The sequence below is a fragment of the Ictidomys tridecemlineatus genome, chromosome 4, assembly GCF_052094955.1.
Source record: "Ictidomys tridecemlineatus isolate mIctTri1 chromosome 4, mIctTri1.hap1, whole genome shotgun sequence".
In the NCBI taxonomy this organism is placed as follows: domain Eukaryota; kingdom Metazoa; phylum Chordata; class Mammalia; order Rodentia; family Sciuridae; genus Ictidomys; species Ictidomys tridecemlineatus.
In genome coordinates, this window is record NC_135480.1 from 179,456,978 (window position 1) to 179,483,061 (window position 26,084).

Below are 26,084 nucleotides of genomic sequence, written 5' to 3' on the forward strand. Positions count from 1 at the left end.
TATTAAACTTTGATTAAAATCATAAGTTTTGCCTTCAACATATTTTTAGCGTAAAAAAGTTACATGATTTTCAGTTAGAATTTTTTTTGACATTAAACTGCATACAGGCTCAGACACTATAATTTAAAGTGATAGCAATCAACACCATCATTTATTACAAACCTATTATGTACCAAACATTATGGTGAGTGCATTTATGTACTTCTAATTTAACAGGCCTTTTCCTGCCTATTTTAAATGTTCTTTTACAAGTGCGAGGTCTTTTACAAGTGTGTATATGTATTTTATTCAGAGGATACCACTTGAGAATTTTATTCACAGAATGTTTCATATAACAATTGAAAAAATAACTTCAAATACATTATTATTTAACCTCGAGAGCTTCAAAAAGCAAAATTAGAAAACATGTCCTCACAAAGACCTGTATACAAATATTCATAACAGCATTACTCTTAAGAGCCAAAAAGTGAAAATAAATCAAATGTCCATAAGTGATTAACAAAATATGACAATCATACAAAGGAACACTATTCAAGGATATAAAGTACTTTTCTGATCCAAGCTATAACATGGATGAACCTCAAAAATATGCTAAGTGAAAGACTAATAACAAAAAAGAAAAATCTTCAGAAAGATTAGTGATTGCCTAGGGCCAGGAAAAAGGAATGGGGAGTGACTCCAATGGATAACTTGGTAAAATATATTAAAAATCACTGAATTGCTTACTTTAAATGGGTGACTTTCATTATGTATAAACTATATCTCAATAAAGCTATTCAAATTTTTAAACAAAACTTCTGCTCAAACTTTGACTTTAAGCATTTATAAACTAGAGTTCCCTAATCTAAAAATCTAAAACCCATTATGTTCCAATATCCAAAACTTTTGAGTGCCACAACACAAGTGTAAAATTCTTTACCTGACCTCCAGTGATTTGTCAGTCAAAACATGTGCACACTAAAATTATTGTATAAAATTACTTTCAGACTACGTGTATAAAATAAAATGTAGACTGGAGTTCCATCCCTAAGGTATCTCACAATGTATATGCAAATATACAAAATATAAAAACAATCTGAAATACAAAACACTTCTGGTTCCAAGAATTTGATAAGGAATATTCGATATGTACTATGAACCTATAACAAACATGGGCTACACAGGTTCAAAAATAAATGTGACAGGGGGCTGCGGCACTTAACAAAGGGAAAAATTGAGAAATTTTTTCAGCTTGTAGCTAAACAAAAGTGTGGTAGCACACTTGCCTGGCATGTGTGAGGTACTGGATTGGATTCTCAGCACCGCATATAAATAAAGGTCTATCAACAACTAAAAAACTATTTTTTAAAAAATAGGAATGCAACAGAATCTTAAGTAGCTATAAAAACAGATGGAAAACTTCATCACAAACATGATACATCAAACAAAAAGTTAAAACTTAAGAATTACCTTCAGATGAAATATATTATCAAATAAGTATACTAGAGGAAAACCACTATCATTTAGTTCAGCAAACTTTTATGGAAGAGGTAAAAAAGATGCAGTTCCAAGATCAGATATGGATAACAGATGAACCCTAAATATCATCTATCAATAAACTCTGACCCTAGGCAAATCATTTCTTCTAAGAGTTTAAGCAACTTTTTACAAAAACATTCTACATGATTTCAAAGAAAACCTTATTTTATCTAAATGAGATTTATGACTTACCTTTATGTTTAATTTTCTATTGTTTGTTGGAAGTGTTCCATCCTCTTTAAGTTGCTCAGGCAGATGTATAGTCTTTGTTTTAAAGTTTGTAGCAGTAGCATTTTCTAACTTGGGCTTCTTTTTACCAACTTTCAATTTCACTTTTTGGAAATCATCTTGGCGTTTCCTTTTTTTGGTCATTCTTGAGTACTATATCAAAAACAATTAAATCCAACATTTACATTACTCTAACATTTCAAACATAAAAAGAATTAAGGTGATTATGCCAGAGGATCAAAATATTAAACGGGAAATACTTTCAAGAAGTGCAAAAAAAAAAATCAGTTTAGTCAAGAAATGCTATCAGAGCCATTAATGATAAGGCAACAACTTTGTCACTAGCTTTGCAAATTTTTTGTTTGGGTGGGAGGTAAAGACCAAGAGTAGGGGATAAACCTGGTATAGGCTAGGTGAAGAAACTAGCATCTTAAATATCAAACAAGTTCAGACTAGATAAACAGAAACCCTGTATCTCCCACACACACACACAAAAAAAAGATAAAAAGCAACATAAATGGAAATACAATGTTACAGAGGGATAAGGAACAAAGACTAGCTAGACCACTATCATAATAAATAACTCAAGCATAACCATGACACCTTGTACCACCTCCTCATCCACCACTACATTGTCTGAACATATGTTCAAATCTTTCTACTTACAAAATCATTGATCTGTGTCTCCTACCCATTCCCAGGCCACTACTTTAAAGACGTCCTATATTTTTTACCCTTGACTATTATTCAACAGCTTCCTCAGTGGTATTCTTGCTTTGTCTCTAATGTCTACTATTTAGTCCTCTGGCCACAGTAACCAGACAACTCTTTCTAGATAGATCTGACCAAGACTCAGGAGATTGCAGTTCTTTATACTCACAAAGAGTAAAACTTCCTTACCATGACATATTATGACCCTCCTAATGGAGCCCTAACCACTCTCTCCAGCTTTATCTTCCCACAAGCTAACTTCTAAAAAACAGCCTACTTTTTCTGGAATCAGCTCAACTCTTTTTGACACATTTTCCACATGCCTCAAAAATAATGAATTCTGCCTTCCACCGTACATCCAATTGAGTAGATAAATATTTCTGAAATAAAACTTCTCCAGTCTCCATAATGATCCTATGCCTATCTATGAAGTCACAGCATTAGAGAGAGAGAGAGAAAAAAAAAATAAAGTCTGCAGTATCTCAAGATTAATAAAATGGGACTGGGATTGTAGCTCAGTGGTAGAGTGCTTGCCTAGCACATGTGAGGCACTGGGTTCAATCCTCAGTACCACACAAAAGATAAATAATATAAAGGTATTGGGTTCACCTGCAACTAAAACAAAAATTTTAAAAATTCTGGGCCAAGACTAAGCAGCTAAAGTTCTAGCCTTAATTCAAGAAGTTCAGAAGTCAATCAGCTATTACATATCTAAATTCACTTGACTACAGCATTTTACTACCATATATCTTCATTAGCTAGGATATGACAATACATTAAAAGTTAATTTTATTTTAAAGCCCACTCAGTAGTCCCAGATGCTCAGGAGGACGAGGCAGGAGGATTGTTTAAGCCTAGAAGTTAAAGTACAGCCTGGACAAGTATAGCAAAATCCCATCTCAAAATAAATAAATAAAGCTGATTCTAAAATTAGACTGATGCTTATCCAAATTCTGTCACTTTTTTTTAGCTGTTCTTACACACTGTAGCTCAGTTTAACCTACAAGATGATAATAATAATACCTACTTCATATGGTTGTTATGAGATGGAGTAAATAATGAGTTCATGCTTGTAAAACACTCAGAACTGTGCCTTGCACATCACTAAATACAGACGCTAACACATACATGTGTTCTTGAAGTCTTAGGACCGGTAAGTACATGCCAAGCACAGTATCACATACACATTCTATTAGTTCAAAACCATGCAAAGAAGGTAGTTCCAAACCCATTTAACCATGTGTTTCAGAAAGATGAGCAAGTCAGTCCTGGCGAGGGATTCATTAGGACTGAGCACTGAAAATCAGTTTTAGGTTATACATACTGGAATTAAAATAAGGATTGAAGTCTGTGTAGAAAAATGGCTTGCCTTAGTTCATTTACCCCAAATGAAAGTTTTCATTCCACCCACCACTCTAGTTATCCCAGTTGGGGGGAAGAGGGATTAAGAAATTATGGGTCTAAAAAGAAAGCCCTGATACTCATGTGACCTCTTTTAATATTAAAAAAAAACAGCTTTTATTAATTAAGCGACTATACTTTGTGAGCTTTTCCTACAATTTACCGTAAGCTGGAACTAGAGATCAAAGTAAATGGTACAGTACAATGAGACAAATTAACCTGTGCCTGTTCTCCGCCCAAGTCTTCTGAGCTCTTTTTAATCATTTAAATACCTGGTTCTCCAACATGCAATCAATTGTAAAGTTTATGCCATATTATCCATCATTTCTTATCAATTCACGGTTTTCCCTCCATCAGGAAGATTATGAGGGCTAACTGCCACATTGGCTTTTTGATCTAGGAAAGTTTACCAGGAACTTTAAAACTTCTAGTAGCAACTGTTATTGTTATTATTTTCATTTAAAAGATTCTCGCAGCCCGCAAATCAAATTGTTCAAAGTCACTTTTACAGTAGTTGATTTTGAGTAGAGGGCAGCAATTCTAGCTTCAGGGACAGACCTCCTATATCATATCGCTGGTCCTCCTCTGTATGTGAGCCCCAATCGGTTTTAGAAGTGAATTTCACATATTCCTACTGCAGGGCTTTACTAACCCTGGCGTATCAGGATTTCAACTGAACGGAATTTCAACCTGTTAGTCTGTCATCAACCTCATTAACCTTCCTCATTTTCAACTGCTTCCCCGCCCCCACCCCCAAATTAAGGAGAGCAAACACAAGGTACTCGGCCTTTGATAAATTCCTCTCGAAACCGCACTGAGAGGCCAAAGACACCAGCTTTCCCAAAAAGCAAGCGCCCCAGGTAGGGGCGATTCCAAAGCACTGCTGGTCCGGTTCGGTTCGGAACCGACCGCTTGCTTAAATCCCCTCGCCCAAAGACGAGAGGGTCAATTAGGGGACTGGACACCCCACCCCTTTTCGGTCCTGCATCCCAGGAGTGAAGACCCCCAAGGGTCTTAGGGAACTACTTCTGCTCCCGAGGGCTCCGGTCAGAGCCACGGCCGGGAAAGGGGCACTCCGAGCCCCACACTGGCCTAAAACTCTCCCAGCCCCGAAACCACGCGAACCCGCCCAGTCACTCGAGGCGCCTCCGACACGGTGGGCGCCCCGCCCCCGCACAGTCCGCTCCGAACCCCGAAGACCCAGAAGGGACGCATGCCTGGGCCGCGCGCCGACCGGGGGCGACGGTCCCACGCGACGTCCCGCGCCCCGGGAGGGCCCAATCCGACGGGCGGCGGCCGCTCACCTGAGGGTGCGGCCGAGACCGGCGCGCAGATGCCGAAGGGGAGAACGTGCGAGCACTAGCCCACGGGGCGACAGCGTGCGCCGCCGGCCTCAGCCTCTCACTCCCGGAGCGTGTTTTCAAATCGCCTCGTCCTCACGCGGCCGCGTCTCCTTCCGCCGCCCGGAAATCAGGGACCCTCCCCCGCCCCGCCGTGCTCACGTGACCCCGGCCCGCAGCCGCGCGCAGCCCAGGAGGCGGGGGCAGGAGCGCAGGCCACGCCCCAGGGGGAGGGGGCCACGCCGGAAGCTCCTAGCTCGCCCGGGATGGGAACGCGTGGAGTCTGGGACCTGGGGCCAAAGCTGGGCTGTGAGTCCAGACAGGAACTTCCCGAACCTTCGTCTCCCAGGTTTCGGCCCAGGTTGCAGCTGGTTGGTAGCATGCTTGTTCTCCTGCTCTAGACCACGGCTGTTCAGACCTGGAACTGCCTGCAGAGAGTATAAGTTGGACTGAACTGAGAAAGCTAAACTTTTGAGACAGCAAGGATAGAACATCTGGGGACATTAACCTAGGTTGAGGTAGAACACAGAAGAATTAATGAAAGGAAAGCAGAATACATCTAGCAAATAAAGCCTGTAAGACTTGGTATTTTCCCTAGTTAAGTATTTCTCAGAATATAATTCTTACTACTCAAATTAAGTGGGCCCAGAAAAGTTAAAGGAGATGAGAAGGGAAGAGGAAAGAACCTTTGAAAGGCAGTCTTGCGAAAGCCTCGTATGGTGGCATGGAAGAAAGAGCTCCAGATGTGGAGTGTAGACCCTGATTTAAATTTGTCTCTACAGCTTACCAGTATGAATTAATAAAGTCTTACTCTCATAGTGAGCCTTCACACATTAAGTAGGGATAAAGCAATGACATCTGAACCTGGGAGGCCTACAACCAACAGGTAAAGAGGCAGTCCCCGGGGTCCACCCCACCTTTTGCTGACAACACAACCACACCACCACAATCTACCTTGAATCATCTTAAACATAAATATTTGGGAGTCATCAGCATTATAAGTTACTTCTAAAAATTATGAGACTGGATCAGAAGAGGAAAAGTGTATTGCAAGCCAGACACGTCCCGTGAATTCCAGAATTGTAACAACCTGTTCAATATTTCTTTCAGATATCCAATGTCCAAAACCGAACTGCTGATGTCCCCCCTGAAATCTGCTCCTCCCACAGCTTCTTGTCAAATAGCAACTCCATCCTGCCAGTTCCTCATGCTAAAACCTTTGGGATTTGGGCCTGACTTATTCTTTCGAATCTTCATCTAATCCATCAGGAGATTCTATTGACTATCTTCAAATACATCTTCCCCAATTTACCTACTCTAATGTTGCTTTCATGTCCCTATGATCTCCTGACCAGCACAAAAAGCCTGAGAAAAAGTTTCTCTACTGCCACCATTGCCCCTTTCCTGGCTAAGATCTAGTATTATCACAGCAGCTATGTGATTATTTAAAGTCTAAATGAGATCAGATCACTCTTTTGCTTAAAACCTTTCAGTGGTGCTCCATTTCATTAGATATAAGAGCAAGAGTCATGATGGCCTCAAGGTCCATCACATTCTAACACAGGCCCTTAACCTCTTGGTAATCTTCCTCTCACTCCTCTTTTTCATTGTGCTCAAGCTACATTTGTTTGCCTTGCTAAAAGACATGAGATATGCATCTACCTGCCTATAGACTTCTTTTTTTTTTGCCATGCTGGGGATGAAACCCAGAGCAAAATGCATGCTAGGCAAGTGTTCTACGAGCTAAATCCCCAACCCAGCTGTTAGACCTTTTCTTAAGCATTTACCTCTGCCTGAAATATTCTTTAATAAATCCACATGGCTTACTCCCTTCTTTTGCCTGCTCAAGTAGCTCCTCAGACAGGCCTATCTTAATCACCCCATTTAGAATCATGGCCTACCATGTCCTAGAACTTGCAACTCTCCTTCCTTGCTCTACTTTTAAAAATTTTTTTGTTAGAACTTATGAAGTTCTAACATACTATGTGATTTGCATTTATTAGTTGATTTGTTTCTCCATCCAGCACTAGAATGTAAACTCTGCCGGATGCAATGGTGCATGACTGTAATCCCAGCACCTTTGGAGGCTGAGGCAGGAGGATCATGAGTTCAAAGCCAGCCTCATCAACTTAATGAGACCCTAAGCAATTCGGTGAGACTCTGTCTCTAAATTAAATGCAAAAAGAACTGGGGATGTGGCTCAGTGATTAAGTGCCCCAGGATTCAATTCCTAGTGCCAAAAAAAACCAAGAAGAATGTAACTCCATTGAGATTTTTTTAATATTTACTTTTTAGTTGTAGTTGGACACAATACCTTTATTTTATTTATTTTTATTTGGTGCTGAGGATCAAACCCAGGGCCTCCCACATGATAGGAAAGCGCTCTGCCACTGAGCCACAACCCAAGCCCTCCATTGGGATCTTTATCTGTTTTGTTACCTGGTATATTCCAAATATCTAGAGCAGAGCTTGGCTGTAGTAGGCCCTCAATAAATATTTGTTGAATAAATGTCTAGAGAGCACTGACACATAATGGCGCTTAGCAACAGTAGCTCTTATCCTTGTCCTACTTTGCTGCAGGACAGAAGTTACAGACAGAAAGTGGGTCTAGTGGTTATGGAGCTAATGGAGATTCTCATAGTGTGGCTAAAGAAAGCAGCCAGTCTTCAGCAACAGCCAACTCCACCAAGAAGGAAAGCAAATCTTTTCATTTTCAAGCAAAATTAGAAATCCACAAGTGTTTATAACAAATCTTATCTTTAAATATTGGTGAGCAAGTACATTTTTACCCTGATTTGTAAAGTTGTGTGTGAAACAAAATACTTAAGAACAGGTTTCCAGTTTACTATCTCTAATTTAATATATGAAAAATATGTACATAACGACAGGGTTTTCCTAACTGTAAGTGATGAACTCAACAATAGAAGGATTGATGCTTAGAAACCTTCAATAACTAATAAGAATATTATTAATCAACCTTCTTGACCCATGTTAAAAAAATATTAATTACAATGAACATACATTTTGGAATGTATAGGACATTCTACTCCCCAAACTCTGTCCAGTTGGCCACATAAGCTACTGTATTAGCTTCCTGAAACTAATATTAAACACACCCACACATACCCACACACCCCCCACCCCAAACTGTGGTTTAAATAGAAATTTATCGGCTGAGCTCTGGACACCTTAGGAGTCTGAAATCAAGGTGACATGGCTGTCTGAGTGCCAAGGTGTGCAGCTGGCCTACTGGTCCCTGCCCAGAAGCTGCAGAGGAGGGATGGAGGGGCCAAGGGCAGCCTGGGTAGGTTAGAGTGCAGCCTATGGCCAGGTGGAGCCTGCCACACAGGCATGGTGGTCCTGAAGCACAACAAGCTAACATTGGGGTGAGTTGAGTCAAGCAGATCCAATACCCTGCAGCAGCCTTGTCTGCACACAGTGGGCATACCCACTGCTTCCAGATCTGTCCTGAGGAAATGGAATCTGGACCAGATCTACATAGAAGTTGGGATTCAAGAACTGACCAATAGCATTAGTCATTTCCAACCCCTAATTAGCATAAATTTGGACCAATAGCAGTGAACCATGTGCTATATATACCCCTAGACTAGCATGCTAAGATGGAGGAAATGCCCTGTTGTGTTCACCCTTGCACTGCAAGAGTTCTATTTCTGTTTCTTTTCTTCAATAAATCCTATTATTACACACTCATCCTGGTCTGTGGAGTTTATTCTTCAAATTCACAAGACCCTGAACCCTAAAAAAAGGATTGATGGTGAGCTGCTGGGGTCTGCTTCAACACTGGAGGACAGGGCCCACCATTAAGAGTTGCAACACCTCTGCCTTACACAGACCCCATCTGAAGCAGAAGCAGAGAATCCAGTTTTGTCTCCTAACTCTGGTTTCAAAGGCATTAACAGGGTTGGTTCTTTGGAGGGCAGATCTGTCCCTTGCCTCTTTCCCTTGCTTCTGGCAGCCTTATATGTTCCTCACAGATACTGTTGTGTGTCTTCACATCATATCTTTTCTGTGTCTATGTTTCCCCTTTTTATAAGACATCAGTCATATTGGATTAATTATACCCTAATAATCTCATTTTAACTTTTAAAAATATCTCATTTTAAATCACCTCTGTCAAAATCTTATTTTCAAATAAGGTTAAGTTCTGAGGTACTGGGAATTAGACCTTCAATATATCTCATTTGGACACAATTCAACCCGTAACAGTCACCAAGATCTGTGTCTATTCATCTCTATGATTCATTATCTGAACACCTTTTTTTCTTTTGTCTATGCTTAGAAGCTTCAGAAAATTCTAGATTAGGTCACTCCCACACAATCTACCTAACCTTTACAGCTTCTCTTTAAGAATGTTTTCTGTGCTAGGCTCCAAGTTAACATTTGCTTTGGGAATAAAATATCACTGCTTAAAATAAAAATTTGAAATGCTACTAACCTAATAAAATTTATTTTATAATGTCAAAGTGAACAATAAAAGCATAAATATATTAAACTGACTCATATTTTAGAGCACCTGCTAACACAAAAAGAGTCTCCTTGGAGAAAGCTGAAAAGGACTGTTTCAAATTTAATGCTATACCCAGTGACAAAAATTCAAAGCACATGATTGATCTGATACACACAGTATGCAAATTACTAGCATACTTCCTGGCACAGAGTAGGCCCTCAATAAATGACAAGTTGGTGATGTATTATTGGACCATATTTGTGAAAAATGAACTTTTATTCTGGTTTCTTTTGTTTGTTTGCTTGGTACAAGGGATTGAACCCAGGGGCGCTAAACTAATGAGCCACATCCCCAGCCCCTCCACTTTTTAATGTTTTTTATTTTGAGATAAGGTCTCACTAAATTGCTCAGGGTCTCACTAAATTGTTGAGGCTAGCTTTGGACTCAGGATCCTAGTGCCTCAGGCTCCCAAGTTGCTGGGATTAGAGGAACACAGGAACCACTGCACCACTGCACCCAGCTTATTCAGTTTCTTAAAGTAACAGGAAACCAGTTCTGACTTTAAATGAAAAGAAATCTATTAAGAAGGAATTGGGCAACACACAAAATGACCAGAAACCTGCCAATCCAGTCCTGGGGAAAAAAGACAGGTAGGAGGGAGACCAGCCAGACCAAAAAGTACAGTCACCATTACACAACAAAATCAGCCTAGGACATAATAATTGGAAAAGAGGAAGTGAAATTATCTCCATTTGCAGATATAATTGTATACTGGAAAATAATATCAACTGAAAAGGTGCTATAACCAATTACCAAATTCAGAAAGGGTACAATGGTATAAATTTAACATTCAGAAATCAATAGTCTTCATAAATATGAACAATAACCAGTTAGATGATAGGATGAAAAAGGAGGTCCAATTTGCAACAGCAATCAAAACTGCTAAGATTTCTTGGGCTGGAATAAAATATTCAACATCCTAAAGATGTCAATTCTCCCTAAATTGATTGTTATATTGAGTAAGATCACAATAAATATATCAACAGGATTTTTCTCTAGACCTACACAAGGTCAAAATTATTTATAAAAAATTAAACGAGCAAGAATAGGCAAGAACCCTTGAAATGGGAAAGCAATGATGGAAGACTACTAGCACTCTTAGTTGTGGAAACATAACACCTCAATTAAATTATTAAATTATTAAATGTGGGTTTTGCATATGGATGGACACATCAATGGAACAAAAAACAAACTTTAGAAACAGATCTTAATGTCAAATTCAGTAAATTATAAAGGCAAAATCTCATATCAATAGTATAAAGATAGTTTACACAAAAAGCCATTTAAAGAAAAGATAAAGTTGGGTCCATACTTCACATATTACATTCAAAGATATATATTTCAAAAGCAAATTTATAAAATTCCCAGAAAATAAGATAAATAATTTATTGTAAGAGTTTGGACTTCTTCAATGACTTAACTCTAAATGCTGGGGAAACGAAATTTTTAAATTTGATTAAAATCTTTTTCTAAAATTTCAAAAAATATTCTGCATTACCAACAAAACCAAAGTCAAAAAACAAATGATACACTTGGAATAAATGTTTGCACCTCACATCACAGGTAAAAATATTGATTTTCCTAAGATCCAAAGAACTCCTAGAAACAAATCAACAAAAAATATTTATTTCCACATAGTTTATAGAAAAATAAATATAAACAACCCTTCCACATACTAAAAAGATGTTCAATCTGACTCCTAACAAGAGAAACGCAGATTAAAATTTAGATATTTTTTCTCACTTTTAACATTATTAAGATCTCAAAGTTTGACAACATACTGGTTGGTAAGGCTATGAAGCAATAGCCTTTAGCATACTGTTAGTACAATTATGAAATGGTGTAAACTCCCAAGAAGATAACTGTGTGAGAACTCAGTTTGCCTGGGAGTAGCAACAAAACACAAAATAACGATTCAATTTCTCAAATAAAAGTTGAGATGTAGGCAGTCCTGACAGGCATCACTTAACTCTTCCCCAAGAAGTTCTCAAATACTCAGGCTACTTCTTCTTATTGTCCTAGTCCCACTGTCACCTCAGGCTTCAAGATGGCTGTTCTAGCTCCAGACACAGTGCCCACATTTCAATCAACAACAAAAGGAAGGAAAGGAGAAGGGAATGGCTCCTCCATCTGCAGAGACTTCTTGGAAGTTGCATTCAGCAGTCTGCTCAAATCCCAGCAGCCAGAACTCAGATGGTCCCTGTCAAGGAGCTGAGATTCAAGGAATCTTCTATAAATAATAAAAATATGTGCCATGAATATTGTTTTGGGAAATTTTTGTTTCGATTTTATATGAACATATAATGAGCACATACATTGACAAAAAAAAATATTATAGTGGGTTCCAATTTTAAAAAAATTTGAAAACCACTGACCTAAATCAGCACAAAAGCACAAAAAGAACAGACAGGACTATTTGTTTGACCTCCAGGTAAAAAGGAATTTTCAAAGCATTAGATCAAAGGAAAAAAACATGGGGGATGAATTGATAAGTTTAACTATACAAACGCTTTAAAGTTTTATAAATAGAAAACTATTTCAAACAAAATCTATAGGAAAAAGAGGAGGTAATAGAAGCTAAAAGGACAACTAATTGGCCATTTAAAGAGAGGAAAACTAACTGGTCTCTTTAAAATTCCTAACATCAAAAGCATGTCACAACATGAAAAACACTAAAGGAAAAGATTGACAAATTCGACAGTGACATTCAAGGGCAGGCAGGAAACAGAAACAGCACCAGTTATCTTTTTTATTATTATTATTAAATTGTTTATTTATTCTAATTTGTTATACATGATGGCAGAATGCAATTCATTTCATGTTACACATATAGACCACAATTTTTTCAAGTCACTGATTGTTTACAAAGTCTTCTCATACCATTCATGTCTTCATACATAGGGTAATGTTGTCCATCTCATTCCACAGTCTTTCCCACCCCCATGCCTCCTTTGCCCTATCTAAAGTTCCTCCATTCCTTCCATGCTCTCCCCCAATCCATCGCCATTATGAGTCAGCATCCTCATATCAAAGAAAATATTTGGCTGTTGGTTTTTTGGGATTGGCTTACTTCACTTAGAATTATATTCTCCAACTCTATTCATTTACCTGCAAATGCCATGATTTTATTCTCTTTTAATGCTGAGTAATGTTCCATTGTGTATATATACCAAAGTTTCCCTATCCATTCATCTACTAAAGGGCATCTGGCTGGGTTGCTTCCACCATTTAGCTACTGTGAATTGTGCTGCTATAAATATTGATATGGCTGTGTCCCTGTGGTATTCTGTTTTTTGAGTCCTTTGGTATAAACCAAGGAGTGGAATAGCTGGGTCAAATGGTGGTTCCATTCCAAGTTTTCCAAGGAATCTCCATACTGCTTTCCAGATTGGCTGCACCAATTTGCAGTCCTACCAGCAATGTAGGAGTAGCACCAGTTATCTTAAAAGAGAGGATTTAATGTAACTGTTAATGTAATTGTTAACTGGACACGGGGCACATGCCTGTAGTCCAGCTACTTGGAAGATTGCTGGAGCCCAGGAATTCAAGACCAGATTAGGCAATACAGGGAGACTTCATCTAAGGAAAAAAAAAAAAGAGGAAAGTGGGTGTTCTATTTACTGGTACATTATAGTTGTTTATAATGGTATTTGTTACAGGTTCACACATGCACACAATATAACGATATAATTTTGGTTAAAATCATTCTCCAGTATTTTCCCTTTCCCTCCTCTCCTACTTAAGTAGGTATTCAAGAAATAAAAAGTAAGGCAGAGGATTCTGAGCTATCATAGGGAAATAACGTCAGGAAACAACTATTTCCCATTGGGCCAGGTTAGCAAAGGGAAGGAGTGGGGTTTATTAGAATTTAGACAATTTCAGATGAGGCTGCAGGTCAGATGTCAGAAGTGTTGGACAGGTTAGGTGCCATCTGGCTGGTGTTCTTAAAGAGGTGCAAAGAGGCTGGCAGCTTCTGCATGAGTTTAAACAAACTGTACATGGGAACCAACTGCTGCTCTAAAACCACATTGCCCCTGAGTAAAGACACATTGCTTCAATGTTGTTGACAGGAACAAGGAGCAAACAAAAAACAGCAAGAGTCTGCCTTTTTCATTCTGTGTCCTTGGGTTCTTCTTCTCCTGTCTCCCATTGGCAGGACCCCACAGCCAGCTGGCAAAGCAGGAAGGGGGTTTGGGGAATCTCAGACCCAGCATCACAAAACAGAATACCAAAGAGTGGCTTTGAAACTGAGAGTCAATAACTTAATAATCAGCACTTCAACTATAAAAATTTAAATCATCAAATAAAATAACAAATATATCAGAAAGAACTGTGTAATTTGCGAGTTGGGGAGACTTTCTTTAAAAAGACAGGAAGGTCAGGCACAGTGGCACACACCTGTGGTTCTGAAGGCTGAGGCAAGAAGACAAAGAGTTCAAAGCCAGCCGCAGAGACTTAGCAAGGCTCTAAGTAACTTAGTGAGACACTGTCTCAAAATAAAAAATTAAAAAAGGGCTGGGGATGTGGCTCAGTAGTTAATTACCTCGATTCAATTCCTGGTACCAAAAACTATAAATAAGTAAACAGACAAACAAACAGGAAGCTTAGAAAACACTGAAGAAAAAAAATATTTCACAATGTTAAAATTAAATATGGCATAGCAAAAGATACCATAGATGAAAGGCAATAAATAACTTAGTGGAAATATAATACTACATATGAAAGAGAAGGGATTATTATATACAATATATAAGAAACTTATACAAAAAAATGTCAAAATAATTCAATTTTTAAAAAGGCACACCAGAACTCAGGCCAAGGCCTAGGACCATCCCTGTGGGCCCATACAAGAGCCCAAGCCCAGATCAGGCCCAGAACTACCCCCACTGACCCACTGCATAACACCTAAGCCCAGTCCTAGAACGGCCCCCACCAACCCATTCAGGAGCCCAGGCCTAGCACCATCTCTGAAAGTGATTGCATCCATCTTGAGACACCCCAATACTATTTGAGTTACCACCACTATTGCCGCCACCATCTTTAGTTTAGTAGCTGGAAGTCCAACACCAAGGTGAGGTACAGGTAACCTGCATGGACACTGCAAGATTATAGGATAAAAACTGTAATACCTCAGATCTGCACTGCAAGAAAGGAAGACCCATAGACAACATGAAAAAAACGAAGGAAGAAAGTGTCCCAAACAAACCAAGATACCAAGACAGAATCCATTGACAGCACAGTTGATGAAATGTCAGAGCAGAAGTTCAGAATGTACATAATTAAAATGATCCGCAAATTAAAGAATGACTTAATACTGGAAAAAATTGATCACTCCAACAAAGAGATAACAGAGCAAATACAGGCATCTGTTGATCACACCAACAAAGAGATGAGGGAGTAAATACAGGTAGCAAAAGATTACTTCAAGAAAGAGATAGAGACTCTGAAAAAAAAATGACGGAAACAATAAACCAAATAATAATAAAAAAAAAAAACTCAATAGAAAGCATAACCACAGACCAGATCACTTGGAAGAAAGAACATCAGATAATGAAGACAAAACACACACTCTTGAAAATAAAGTTGACCACACAGTGAGGATGGTAATGAACAGAAACATCCAAGAATTATGGGATAGCATCAAAAGACCAAATCTAAGATTTATAAGGATACAGGAAGGCACAGATATTCAAACCAAAGGAATGCACAATCTCTTCAATGAGATAATATCAGAAAATTTCCAAAACATGAAGAATGAATTGGAAAACCAAATACAAAAGGACACCAGATATACAAAATTACAACAGATCTACACCAAGGCACATTATAATAAAAATGCGTAGCATACAGAATAAGGATAGAATCTTAAAGGCCAGAAGAGAGAGGAATCAGATTACACATGGTGGGAGACCAATTTGCATCTCAGCAGATTTTTCAACCCAGACTCTCAAAACCAGGAGATCGTGGAACAACATATACCAAGCTCTGCAAGAAAATGGATGCCAACCAAAAATCTTATATCCATCAAAATTAAGCTTTATATTTGATGATGAAATAAAAACCTTTCATGATAAACAAAAGTTAAAAGAAGTTACTGCGAGAAAGCCTGCACTACAAAGCATTCTCAGCAAAAAATTCCACAAGAAGGAAATGGAAAACAACAATGAAAATCAGCAAAGGGAGGAACTACACTAAAGGACTAATCAAAGGAAAACCAAGTCAAGTTAAAAGCAAAAATAAACCCAAATGACCAGGAATACAAATCATATTTCAATAACTCTGAATGTGAATGGCCTAAACTCATCAATCAAAAGACATAATATGCTGCCTTCAAGAGACTCATCTAACAGGAAAAGACATCCACAGACTGAAGGTGAAAGAGTGGGAAAAAAATGTACCACTCACATGCATCACTTAAAAGAAGCAGAGGTTTCCATCCTTATATCAGATAAAGTGGACTTCAAACCAAAGCTAGTGAAAAGGGATAAAGAAGGACATTTCATACTGCTTAAGGGATTCATACATTAACAAGACATAACAATCATAAATATCTATGTCCCAAAAAATGGGACAACTATGTATATCAAACAAACCCTTCTCAACTACAAGAATCAAACAGACCACAACACAATAATACTGGGTGACTTTAATGTACCTCTCTCACCACTGGAAAGATCTTCCAAACAAAAACTCAACAAATGATATAATGAGAGCAACTCAGAACAGAGCAGGGAGGAAGAGCAGGAGGAAAAAATTAACATTAAACAGAGACATGAGGTGTGAAGGAAAGGGAGAGAAAAGGGAAATTGCATGGAAATGAAGGGAGACCCTCATTGTTATACAAAATTACATATAAGAGGTTGTGAGGAGAATGGGAAAATAAACAAGGAGAGAAATGAATTACAGTAGATGGGGTAGAGAGAGAAGATGGGAGGGGAGGGGAGGGGGGATAGTAGAGGATAGGAAAGGTAGCAGAATACAACAGTTACTAATATGGCATTATGTAAAAATGTGGATGTGTAACCGATGTGATTCTGCAATCTGTATTTGGGGTAAAAATGGGAGTTCATAACCCACTTGAATCTAATGTATGAAATATGATATGTCAAGAGCTTTGTAATGTTTTGAACAACCAATAAAAAATAAATAAAAGAAAATAAAAGAAAAAGAAAATAGCAGGAAGAAAAGTGAGGGGTACCTCAACTGCAATTATGTGTGCAAACACATGCCATTCTTCTAAATACATTACATATATTTTAATTTTCATTACAACTCTGTGAGATGATTACTAGCATTAACACCATTTTATAGAAAACAAAACGAATACAAAGTCACTTGCTTCATATGATAGCATCTAAAGAATCTATACGTATAGAGTCTGAACTCAGCAAGCCAGTTCTGGACTCAGTGCTCTTAATCACTATGAAACTCACCTTAAAAAAAAAAAAAACTAAACAAAGAACTATAGAACTCAATAAAACAATAATTTAGACTTAACAGACACATATAGAATATTCCATCCATCAATGATCGATTACACTTTCTTCTCAGCAGCACATGCATCCTCCTCCAAAACAGACCATATGCTATGCCTCAAAGCAAGTCTTAGCAAATGCAAAAAAGTAGAGAGATACTACTCTGAATTCTATTGACCATAATGGACTAAAATTAGAAATCAATTATAAAATTAAAAAATAGAAGGTACTCCAACACCTGGAGATTATACAATATGCTATTGGATGATGCATGGATAACAGAAGACATCAGGGAAGAGATAAAAAAAAATTCTTAGAGGTCAATGAGAAATCCAATACAACTTATCAAAATCTTTGCGGTACTACGAAGGCAGTGCTAAGAGGAAAGTTCATTGCATTCATTAGAAGAAGAAAAGGTCAACAAATAAGCAACCTGACATTAATCTCAAAGCCCTAGAGAAAGAACAAAACAACACCAAAGTAGTAGAAGACAGGAAATAATTAAGAATCAAGGCAGAAATCACTTAAATTGAAACAAAAGAAACAATTAAAAAAATGAGAAGGGGCTTGGATTGTGGCTCAGCGGCACTGGGTTTGATCCTCAGCACCACATAAAAAAATAAAGGCATTGTGTTGTGTCCATCTACACCTAAAAAATAAATATTTTTTAAAAATGAGAAAACAAAAAGCTGGTTCTTTAAAAAACTAATTAAATCAACAAATCCTTAGCCATCATAAAGAAAAGAAGGAGAAAGAAAATCCAAATTACTAAAATTCATGATGAAAAAGGAAATATCACCACAGACAATATTGAGATACAGAAGATAATTAGAAACTATTTTGAAAATTTATACTCCAGTAAAATAGAAAACTTCGAAGACACTAATAAATTTCTAGAGGCATATGATCAACCCAAACTGAGTCAAGAAGTCATACACAATTTAAACAGATCAATTTCCAGCAAGGAAATAGAAGACATCATCAAAAGCCTACCAACAAAGAAAAGCCTGGACCAGATAGATTCACAACTGAGTTCTACAAGACCTACAAAGAATAATTAATTCCAATGCTTCTCAAATTATTTCATGAAATAGAAAAGGAGAGAACACTTCCAAACTCATTCTATGAAGCTAGTATCATCCTGATTCCAAAACCAGGCAGAGACACATCAAGGAAAGAAAATTTCAGACGAATATCCATGAGGAACATTGATACAAAAATTCTCAATAAAATTCTGGCAAATCACATACAAAAATATATTAAAAGAATAGTGTACCATGATCAAGTGGAGTTTATTCCAGGGATGCAAGGTTGGTTCAAAATGTGGAAATCAATAAATATAATCCATCACATCAATAGACTTAAAGGTAAGAATCATGATCAATTAATGCAGAGAAAGCATTTGACAAAATACAGCACCCTTTCATGTTCAAAACACTAGAAAAACTAGGGATAGGAGGAGCATACCTCAGCATTGTAAAAACTATCTATGCTAAACCCAAGGACAACATCATTCTAAACGGAGAAAAATTGGAAACATTCCCTCTAAAAACTGGAATAAGACAGGGATGCCCTCTTTCACCACTTCTATTCAACATAGTCCTTGAAACTGTAGCCAGAGCAGTTAGATAAAAGGAATTAAAGAGATACAAATAGGAGAAGAACTCAAATTAGCACTATTTGCTGATGACAAGATTCTATACTTAGAGGATCCAAAAAACCCCAGAAAAAAAAAATCAGAAAAATTCTAAAATTAATAAGTGAATTCAGCAAAGTAGCAGGAGATTTAAAAATCTATAAATCAAATGCATTTCTATATACATCAGTGATGAATCTTCTGAAAGAGAAATTAGGAAAACTACCCCATTGACATTAGCCTCAACAAACAAACAAATAAATAAAATACTTGGGAATCACTTTAACAAATCGTGAAAGACCTTTACAATGAAAACTACAAAACACTAAAGAAAGAAATTGAAGAAGACCTTAGAAGATGGAAAGATCTCCCATGCTCTTGGGTAGGCAAAATTGTTTGTCAAAATGGCCATATTACCCAAAGCTCCTCCATCTATACCCAAAGGACTTAAAATCAGCGTACAATAGTAATGCAGCTATATCAATGTTCATAGCAGCTCAATTCAGAAGAGCTAAACTGTGGAATCAACCTAGATGTCCTTCAATAGATGAGTGGATAATGAAACTGTAGTATATATTACACAATGGAATATCACTCAGCATTAAAAGAGAATAAAATTATGGCATTTTCAGATAAATGGATGGAGTTGGAGAATATCATGTTAATCGTAGTAAGCCAATCCCTCCCCTCCCCACCCCCCCCGCCCCGCAAAAAAAGGCTGAATGTTCTCTCTGATAAGTGGATGCTGATCCATAATTGGGAGTGGGCAGTGCATGGGGAAAATGGAGGAACTGTGAGTGGGCAAAGGGGGAGGAGGCATGGGGGCAGGAAAAATGGTGGAATGAGATGGACATCATTACCCTAGGTACATGTATGACTGCACATATGATGTGACACTACATCATGTACAATCAGAGAAATAAAAAGTTGTGCTGTAATTGTGTCCCATAGATATAAAAAGAAATCAGTCCAAAGTATATATTTACAATACATTTATTATAACAAAATCTGAGTAGCAAAATATTGCACAGATAATGAATATCAAACAGTAGGGATATAGTTGAGTAAACTAATACATGGACCATTATAAAGCCATTAAAAAGACTGGATTTCATCTATATGAGTCAACTCAGGTGCTTTTTTTAAAGTTTTTTTAATATATATTTTTTTAGTCATAGATGGACACAATACCTTTATTTTATTTATTTATTTTTATGTAATGCTAAGGGTCAAACCTAGTGCCTCACACATGCTAGGCAAGCATTTTATTACTTAGCTACAGCCTCAGCCCAAGAGTTTTTTTACAACATATTTTTAAGTAAGAAAAACATTCTTTAGGGAAGTATATCTACTCAAATGACATTTTTATGAAGTAAGCCAAAAATGTAAAACATCAATATATGTGTTCATTTGTATACAATCACATAAACACAGGTGGGGGTGGGGCAGATCAGAGAGTTGCAAGTTACCTAGAAGCCAGAACAAAAAAAGGAATGTGTGTAAACAGCAGAAAGAAATGATTAAAAAGAGGATTACCAAAACGTTAAATAAAAATAATATTTAACACCTTCCATCACATGTTGATTTTCAAAACATTTTATTTGAAAATAGTTGGAGCCATAAGAATTTACAAAACCATTACAGAGTTCTCTTGTACACTTTACCTAGTTTCTCCTAATGATGATGTCTTACCTAACTAGAACACATTGTCAAAACCAGAAAATGGAAGTTGTTGCAATGCTATTAACTCGGGTACAGATCTTATTTGGATTTCTTTGTAGGTTTAAAAAAATTAAAAAAAAAACTTTTCAAGAGTTTGACCATTTCATCAGTTTTATCTCTATCTAATTTAAAAGACCATTGTAAAAATACAATTTTCCTTTTCAACATTAGAGGTGATCTATCTGTAAAATAGATATTTTATGGGAATGAAATTATTGGTGTTCCTAGATCAGGGTCCATTCATATTTATCCCATGGATTTGATTCTGTAAATAAAAAACAACAATCTTTTTTTCTTTTCTAGGAAAGCAAATTCTCTATAAACACTATTTCACAGTACCCCAGCAGATTCCAGAGATGATCTGCAAATACACAATCAATGTTTTGAAAAAAAAAATTGTGGGCTGGAGTTGTGGCTCAGTGGTAGAGTGCTTGCCTGGCATGCTTGAGGCCCTGGATTTGATCCTCAGCTGCACATATAAAGAAATAAAGAAAAGAAAAGAAAAATAGTATTCAGTGACATGGAGGTCTTCTGAGAAAGATGCTACTGATTTGTGCTATATACTAACTTTATTATTGCAGATAAATGGATGGAGGGAAGTATATCTACTCAAATGACATTTTTATGAAGTAAGCCAAAAATGTAAAACATCAATATATGTGTTCATTTGTATACAATCACATAAACACAGGTGGGGGTGGGGCAAATCAGAGAGTCGCAAGGTTCTTTCTCTTATCCCCTGGAGACTTAAAAGTTAGTGTAGACAGACTTAGTATAAGCCCATATTAATCAAGTTCAAGGGGCTGGTGCATAAAGAGTGTGTTAATATTTGGAAGTACAGTAAAAATACATCTACTAAAGAGACCAGAATATTCAAGTTAATATGCCAAGTACTTGTTCTCCTTTAGGGCGTGCCTCTACAGAGCAAAGGAAAAAATTATATCCACAAGGTTGAATAGTGGATATGGAAGTGGATCCAGGGGGTTAAGTTAAATAACCTGAGGGGTTATGAATAAGAGACCTGATAAACCCACTTTCAAAATTGGTTTTTATTTGCCACTGGGGAAGTGATTTCTGAACTTTTCCAAGGAAGTCTCTTTCCCTGAACACTGTTAAATAAGCCTAGACAACCTTGTATTCTGGGGTTTTCCTTTTCCTTTATTAAAAAAAAAAAAAGATTTCTAATTGACACATTGTTTCATTAGCTGTCAAAAATAAATTCTGGGCTGGGGATACAGCTCAAAGGTAGAGTGCTTGCCTAATTTGTACCAGGCCCCGCATTTCATCCCCAGCATATATACATATAAGCATGCATACAGTTTAGCTTAAATCTTCCGATCCTGTAGACTTACAATTCTGTCTTCAGTTTTACAATCCTGTCCTTCTTTTAAAGTGTCAGGTCCCTAACTGAAACCAAGATATACATATGTTGTGTTTGTAATTTACAAAAGGAGCTTTATTTCTAGTTGGTCCTCCCCATCACCATCACCTTCCACATACAAATAAATCCTCCCTTACATTATGGACATTACCATTAATGATGTAATTGTACAAAATGAATTGGGAATAAAAGTGTTTACTTTTGAAAGCTCAGAAAAAAAAACACATTAATTTTATTGTAAGAGATAAAAAGATTTATCTTTTATCTGAGGTCTCATACAAATATCATTTTAATAATCTATGATTCTTGAAAGATTTTTTTAATTTTACTATCATTATGCCTAAATTCTTCTTTTTCTTTTTTTCTTTTTACTGAATATTTAACCCAGGAATGCTTTACCACTGACCTACATCCCCAGTACTTTATTTTTTTTTTATTTTGAGAATAGGGTCTTGCTAAATTGCCACGAATCTCTCTAAGTTGCTGAAGCTGTCCTCAAACTTGTGATCCTCCTGTCTCAGCCTCTGGAGTTGCTGGGATTACAGGTGTGACCAAGCTCTAAATTCTGTATTTTTATTCTATTTCCTGTGTGGACCTCAGATAATAGAAAAATCCAAATGGTCTCACTTGTCTTTACAGAGTACAGGAAAAGCACAACAACAACAAGAAAAAAAAAACTTCTAGTAAAATAGATTTTTTAAGTTAAGTAAGTTATTCTCCCCACCCAACACATGCAAATATATGCACATTGATATCAGTTGTGATTTAAACCCAGAAAAAAATCAAAACCATATTTTTCTCCTTCTGCATCATGTATTTTGTCTATATGAAGTGTGATTACAAAGACTAACAATTAAAACATAAGAAAGCTTACTTAAGTCTGTAAAGAATGGTCCAGATATTTCCTCTCGATGTAACAGCCACTTTCTTTTTGGCAATAAGCCAGATTTGGGAGGTGAGAGAATACCTAAGACTATGGTCTCCTACCTTACACACAGTCGTTCTTCAACCCTCCTTCCTCCTTTATAATCATCCGCAGCCTGGGATGGAAAAACATACGTAAGCATCCCAAGCTGTGAAAAATAACCTGAAAGCCTAGGAAGAATGAAGAATAAAAGTGTTAAAATAATTCCATCATCTATTCAGGCAACTTTTCATTTGTACAGTAAAGTAACTGGATTACATAAAATCTATTATGTATACAATATGGCAGCAATACATACCATAGCTCTCTCTACGTAAGCTATACCTGGAGAGGCAAAGCACAAAGAGGACGAGCTGCACTGGAGTCAGACTTCTAAACAAAATTCCCCAAACCATGATTTGAAAGTTGTGTGGCATAGGAAAAATTATTTCTGTACTTCAGTTTCCTCATCTGTAAAATGTGGTTAATTTATTAGGTCATAAAACTTAAATTCATGAGGTTTTTTTTTTTCCCCAAGAATATACATAGCAGCTTTATTCATAGAAATAATGTTCATCAACACAAAAATGAATAAGCCAATTGTGGTACATTCATATAATGGAACACTACTCAGTGACAGAAAGAAATGAACCACAGAAACATACAGCAACATGCATAAATCTCACTGACGTTATTTTGGTCATGGTAGCCAAATACTAAAGAGTTTAATTAATGATTCCATTCATATGAATCTCAAGAATGGGCAAAACTAATTTTTAGAGATGGGAACGGTGGTAACCTCCAGTGGGGCAGGAAGGAGTGACTTTGAGAATAAATCTTCCAGGGTCACCAGGTCTATATTTTGATTCTGTGCATGGGTTATACAGGGATGTACATTTGTCAATATTCATTGAACTTTTTTTTTTTTTTGATCCGTGTATTTTGTTGTTTCAAAAGCTGAGAAGGGCCAAGTGTGGTGGCGCATGCCTATAACCCCAGTGGCTTGGGAGGCTGACACAGTGAGACAGGAGGATGAAGAGTTCAAAGCTAGCCTCAGCAAAAGTGAGGTGCTAAGCAACTGAGTGAGACCCTGTCTCTAAATAAAATACAAAATAGGGATGGGGGCTGATTGTGGCTCAGTGGATGAGTGCCCCTGAGTTCAATCCCCAGTAACTCTAACCACCACCCCCCCACAAAAAAAAAGTTAAAAAGAGTTATGTCTTTGTGAAACAGCAGCTTTATCTTAAAATATATATTTATTTCCTGGCATGGTGGCACATGCCTATAATCCCAGCTACTTGAGAGATTGAAACAGGAGGATTGAAAGTTCAAAGCCAGCCTGGGCACTTTAGCAAGACCCTTCTCAGAATAAAATTTGAAAAATAGTTGAGCATGTAGCTCCATGATAGATCACTTGTCTAGCACGTGCAAAACCCTGGGTTCAATCCACAGCAGCACACACAAAAAATTTTTAATATTTATTTATTTATTTTTTGACATTTATGGATTGTTTACTTTTTTTTTTCTGGTACCTTCGATTGAACCTGAGGGTGCTCTACCACTAAGCTATATTCCCAGTCCTTTTTATTTTTAATACTGAGATAATGTCTCTCTGAGTTTCCTGGACTGGCCTCCAATTTGCCTCAGCCTCCTGACTTTCTGAGATTAGAAGCCTGTGCCATCATGCCTGGCTTGATCATTCACTTTATACTGACAGTTTTTATACACATTCATATACATGAATATATGCATTCACATATTCTTATAATGATTATATGATTTAGACATTGTTATACAACAGCATATGATACATTGCTAAGAGAGGTTAAGTAATTTAACCGTGGTTACACAACTAGTAAATTATATTGTTGGGGAAAGAGGTCTTATCACTTACAATGTTGTCCAGTCTCCCTTACTTCAGTTAGTTTAGTATTAGTGTTCACTGTTACATGTACTTTAAAAACTTTTTTTAAAATAATATCAGACATGATACCTATAGAACTGTGAAATTATATTACTTTAAGCCACATCTATGTTAGTTTGTCACCCCAGCAATAGTAAATTAATACAGATGTCTTATTTGTCTCCAAATTGGGCACCAGTCACTGCCAAAGCACTTTCCATGAGAAATGCTATGGTAACCACCAAATAGGTGATGCTATGCAAAGCCCAATTAAAATGTTAAATACACTTCTCAAACAATGAAACTACAGGGGCTGGGATTGTGGCTCAGTAGTAGAGCACTCGCCTAGCACGGGCAGGATCGATCCTTGGCACGGGTTCGATCCTTGGCATCACATAAAAATAAAGGCATTGTGTTGTATCCATCTACACCTAAAAAATAAATGTTTTTTAAAAAATGAAACTACAGCTGGGCACTGTGGTGCTTGCAGGTAATCCCAATGGCTAGGGAGGCTGAGGCAGGAGGATCAGGAATTCAAAACCAGCCTCAGCAATTTAGTGAGTTGCTGACTCAGTGAGACTAAATAAAATACACACATACACAAAAATAGGTCTGGGAATGTGGCTCAGTGGTTGGGTGCCCCAGAATTCAATCTCTGGTACCAAAAGGAAATTACTGTTTTACCAAAGTATCTTTTGGCTGGTTAGGATCAAGAAATCATTCAATCATTCAAGCAACTCAAACTAAAAAGGTGGTGTTTTGTTTTTAATTTGTTGTTGTTGTAGATGGATGAAATACCAATACCTTTGTTTTATTTATTTATTTTTATGAGGTATTGAGGATTCAACCCAGTGCCTCACACATGCGAGGCAAGCGCTCTACCACACAGCTACAACCCCTGCCCTAAAAGGGGTTTATTCTAAGACTATAAGAGGAAAACTCATGGACCACCAAGTACAGATGTAATGAATTCAGTCATCGGATAGCATTTCTGGGAAAGGTTTCCCTCACAGCTTCAAGCAGAAGCAGAGTGAGAATAAACATAAAAATAGATAATGTCAACAAAGTAGTTGAAATTAAATACTCCATTTCCCCTCAACTGTGTATATTCATGATTCATTTGGTAAATCCCTCTATATATCTAGTAATGTAGGAACAATGTCACTTTGGATTTTTTTTTTTAAATATTTAGAGCAGAATACTGGTGGGAAACAGTGGGGATGCAAAGCAGAACTTTGGTAGTAAGAAGAATTCATTCACAGGTCTTCGTGGTAGAGTAGGTCCATGGGGTAAGAGAAAAGGAGGATCCACAAATGGTTCCCAGGATTCCTAGCTGT

At 37.2% G+C, this 26,084-nt stretch overlaps 3 protein-coding genes and 1 long non-coding RNA gene across 8 annotated transcripts in view; 2 read left to right on the plus strand and 2 right to left on the minus strand.

The window, feature by feature from the left end:
* The window catches only part of Tex10 (testis expressed 10), a 43,475-nt gene extending 38,173 nt beyond the window's left edge, over positions 1–5,302 (minus strand). For both annotated transcript variants that reach the window (XR_013438193.1, XM_005326320.3), the window contains exons 1-2: positions 5,163–5,302; positions 1,711–1,899 (exon numbers count right to left, since the gene is read on the minus strand). Coding sequence is in view for 1 of the 2 variants with exons in the window: in XM_005326320.3 (XP_005326377.1) it covers positions 1,711–1,890 (180 nt within the window). In the remaining variant the exon portion in view is untranslated. The remainder of the gene's footprint in view (positions 1–1,710; positions 1,900–5,162) is intronic.
* Invs (inversin) overlaps positions 1–26,084 on the plus strand; it is a 206,649-nt gene that overhangs the window by 179,740 nt on the left and 825 nt on the right. The gene's annotated exons all lie outside the window — the stretch shown is intronic.
* Positions 3,276–8,909, plus strand: LOC144376712 (uncharacterized). The gene is made up of 3 exons (XM_078044976.1): positions 3,276–3,338; positions 4,812–5,569; positions 6,309–8,909. Coding segments are annotated over exons 1-3 (822 nt in total). The 3' UTR covers positions 6,310–8,909.
* The window catches only part of LOC144377315 (uncharacterized), a 54,383-nt gene continuing 48,716 nt past the window's right edge, over positions 20,418–26,084 (minus strand). The window contains exons 4-5 of the long non-coding RNA XR_013438195.1: positions 22,928–23,035; positions 20,418–21,028 (exon numbers count right to left, since the gene is read on the minus strand). This is a non-coding gene — a long non-coding RNA (uncharacterized LOC144377315). The remainder of the gene's footprint in view (positions 21,029–22,927; positions 23,036–26,084) is intronic.

What these genes read in the sequence shown, in the direction of transcription:
- LOC144376712 (XM_078044976.1), top strand. Translation starts at nt 3,276, where the DNA reads ATGCTCAGGAGGACGAGGCAGGAGGATTGTTTAAGCCTAGAAGTTAAA. An exon ending in TTAAAGTACAGCCTGGACAA is followed by an intron (nt 3,339 to 4,811) that starts GTATAGCAAAAT and finishes AGGGTCAATTAG; the next exon opens with GGGACTGGACACCCCACCCC.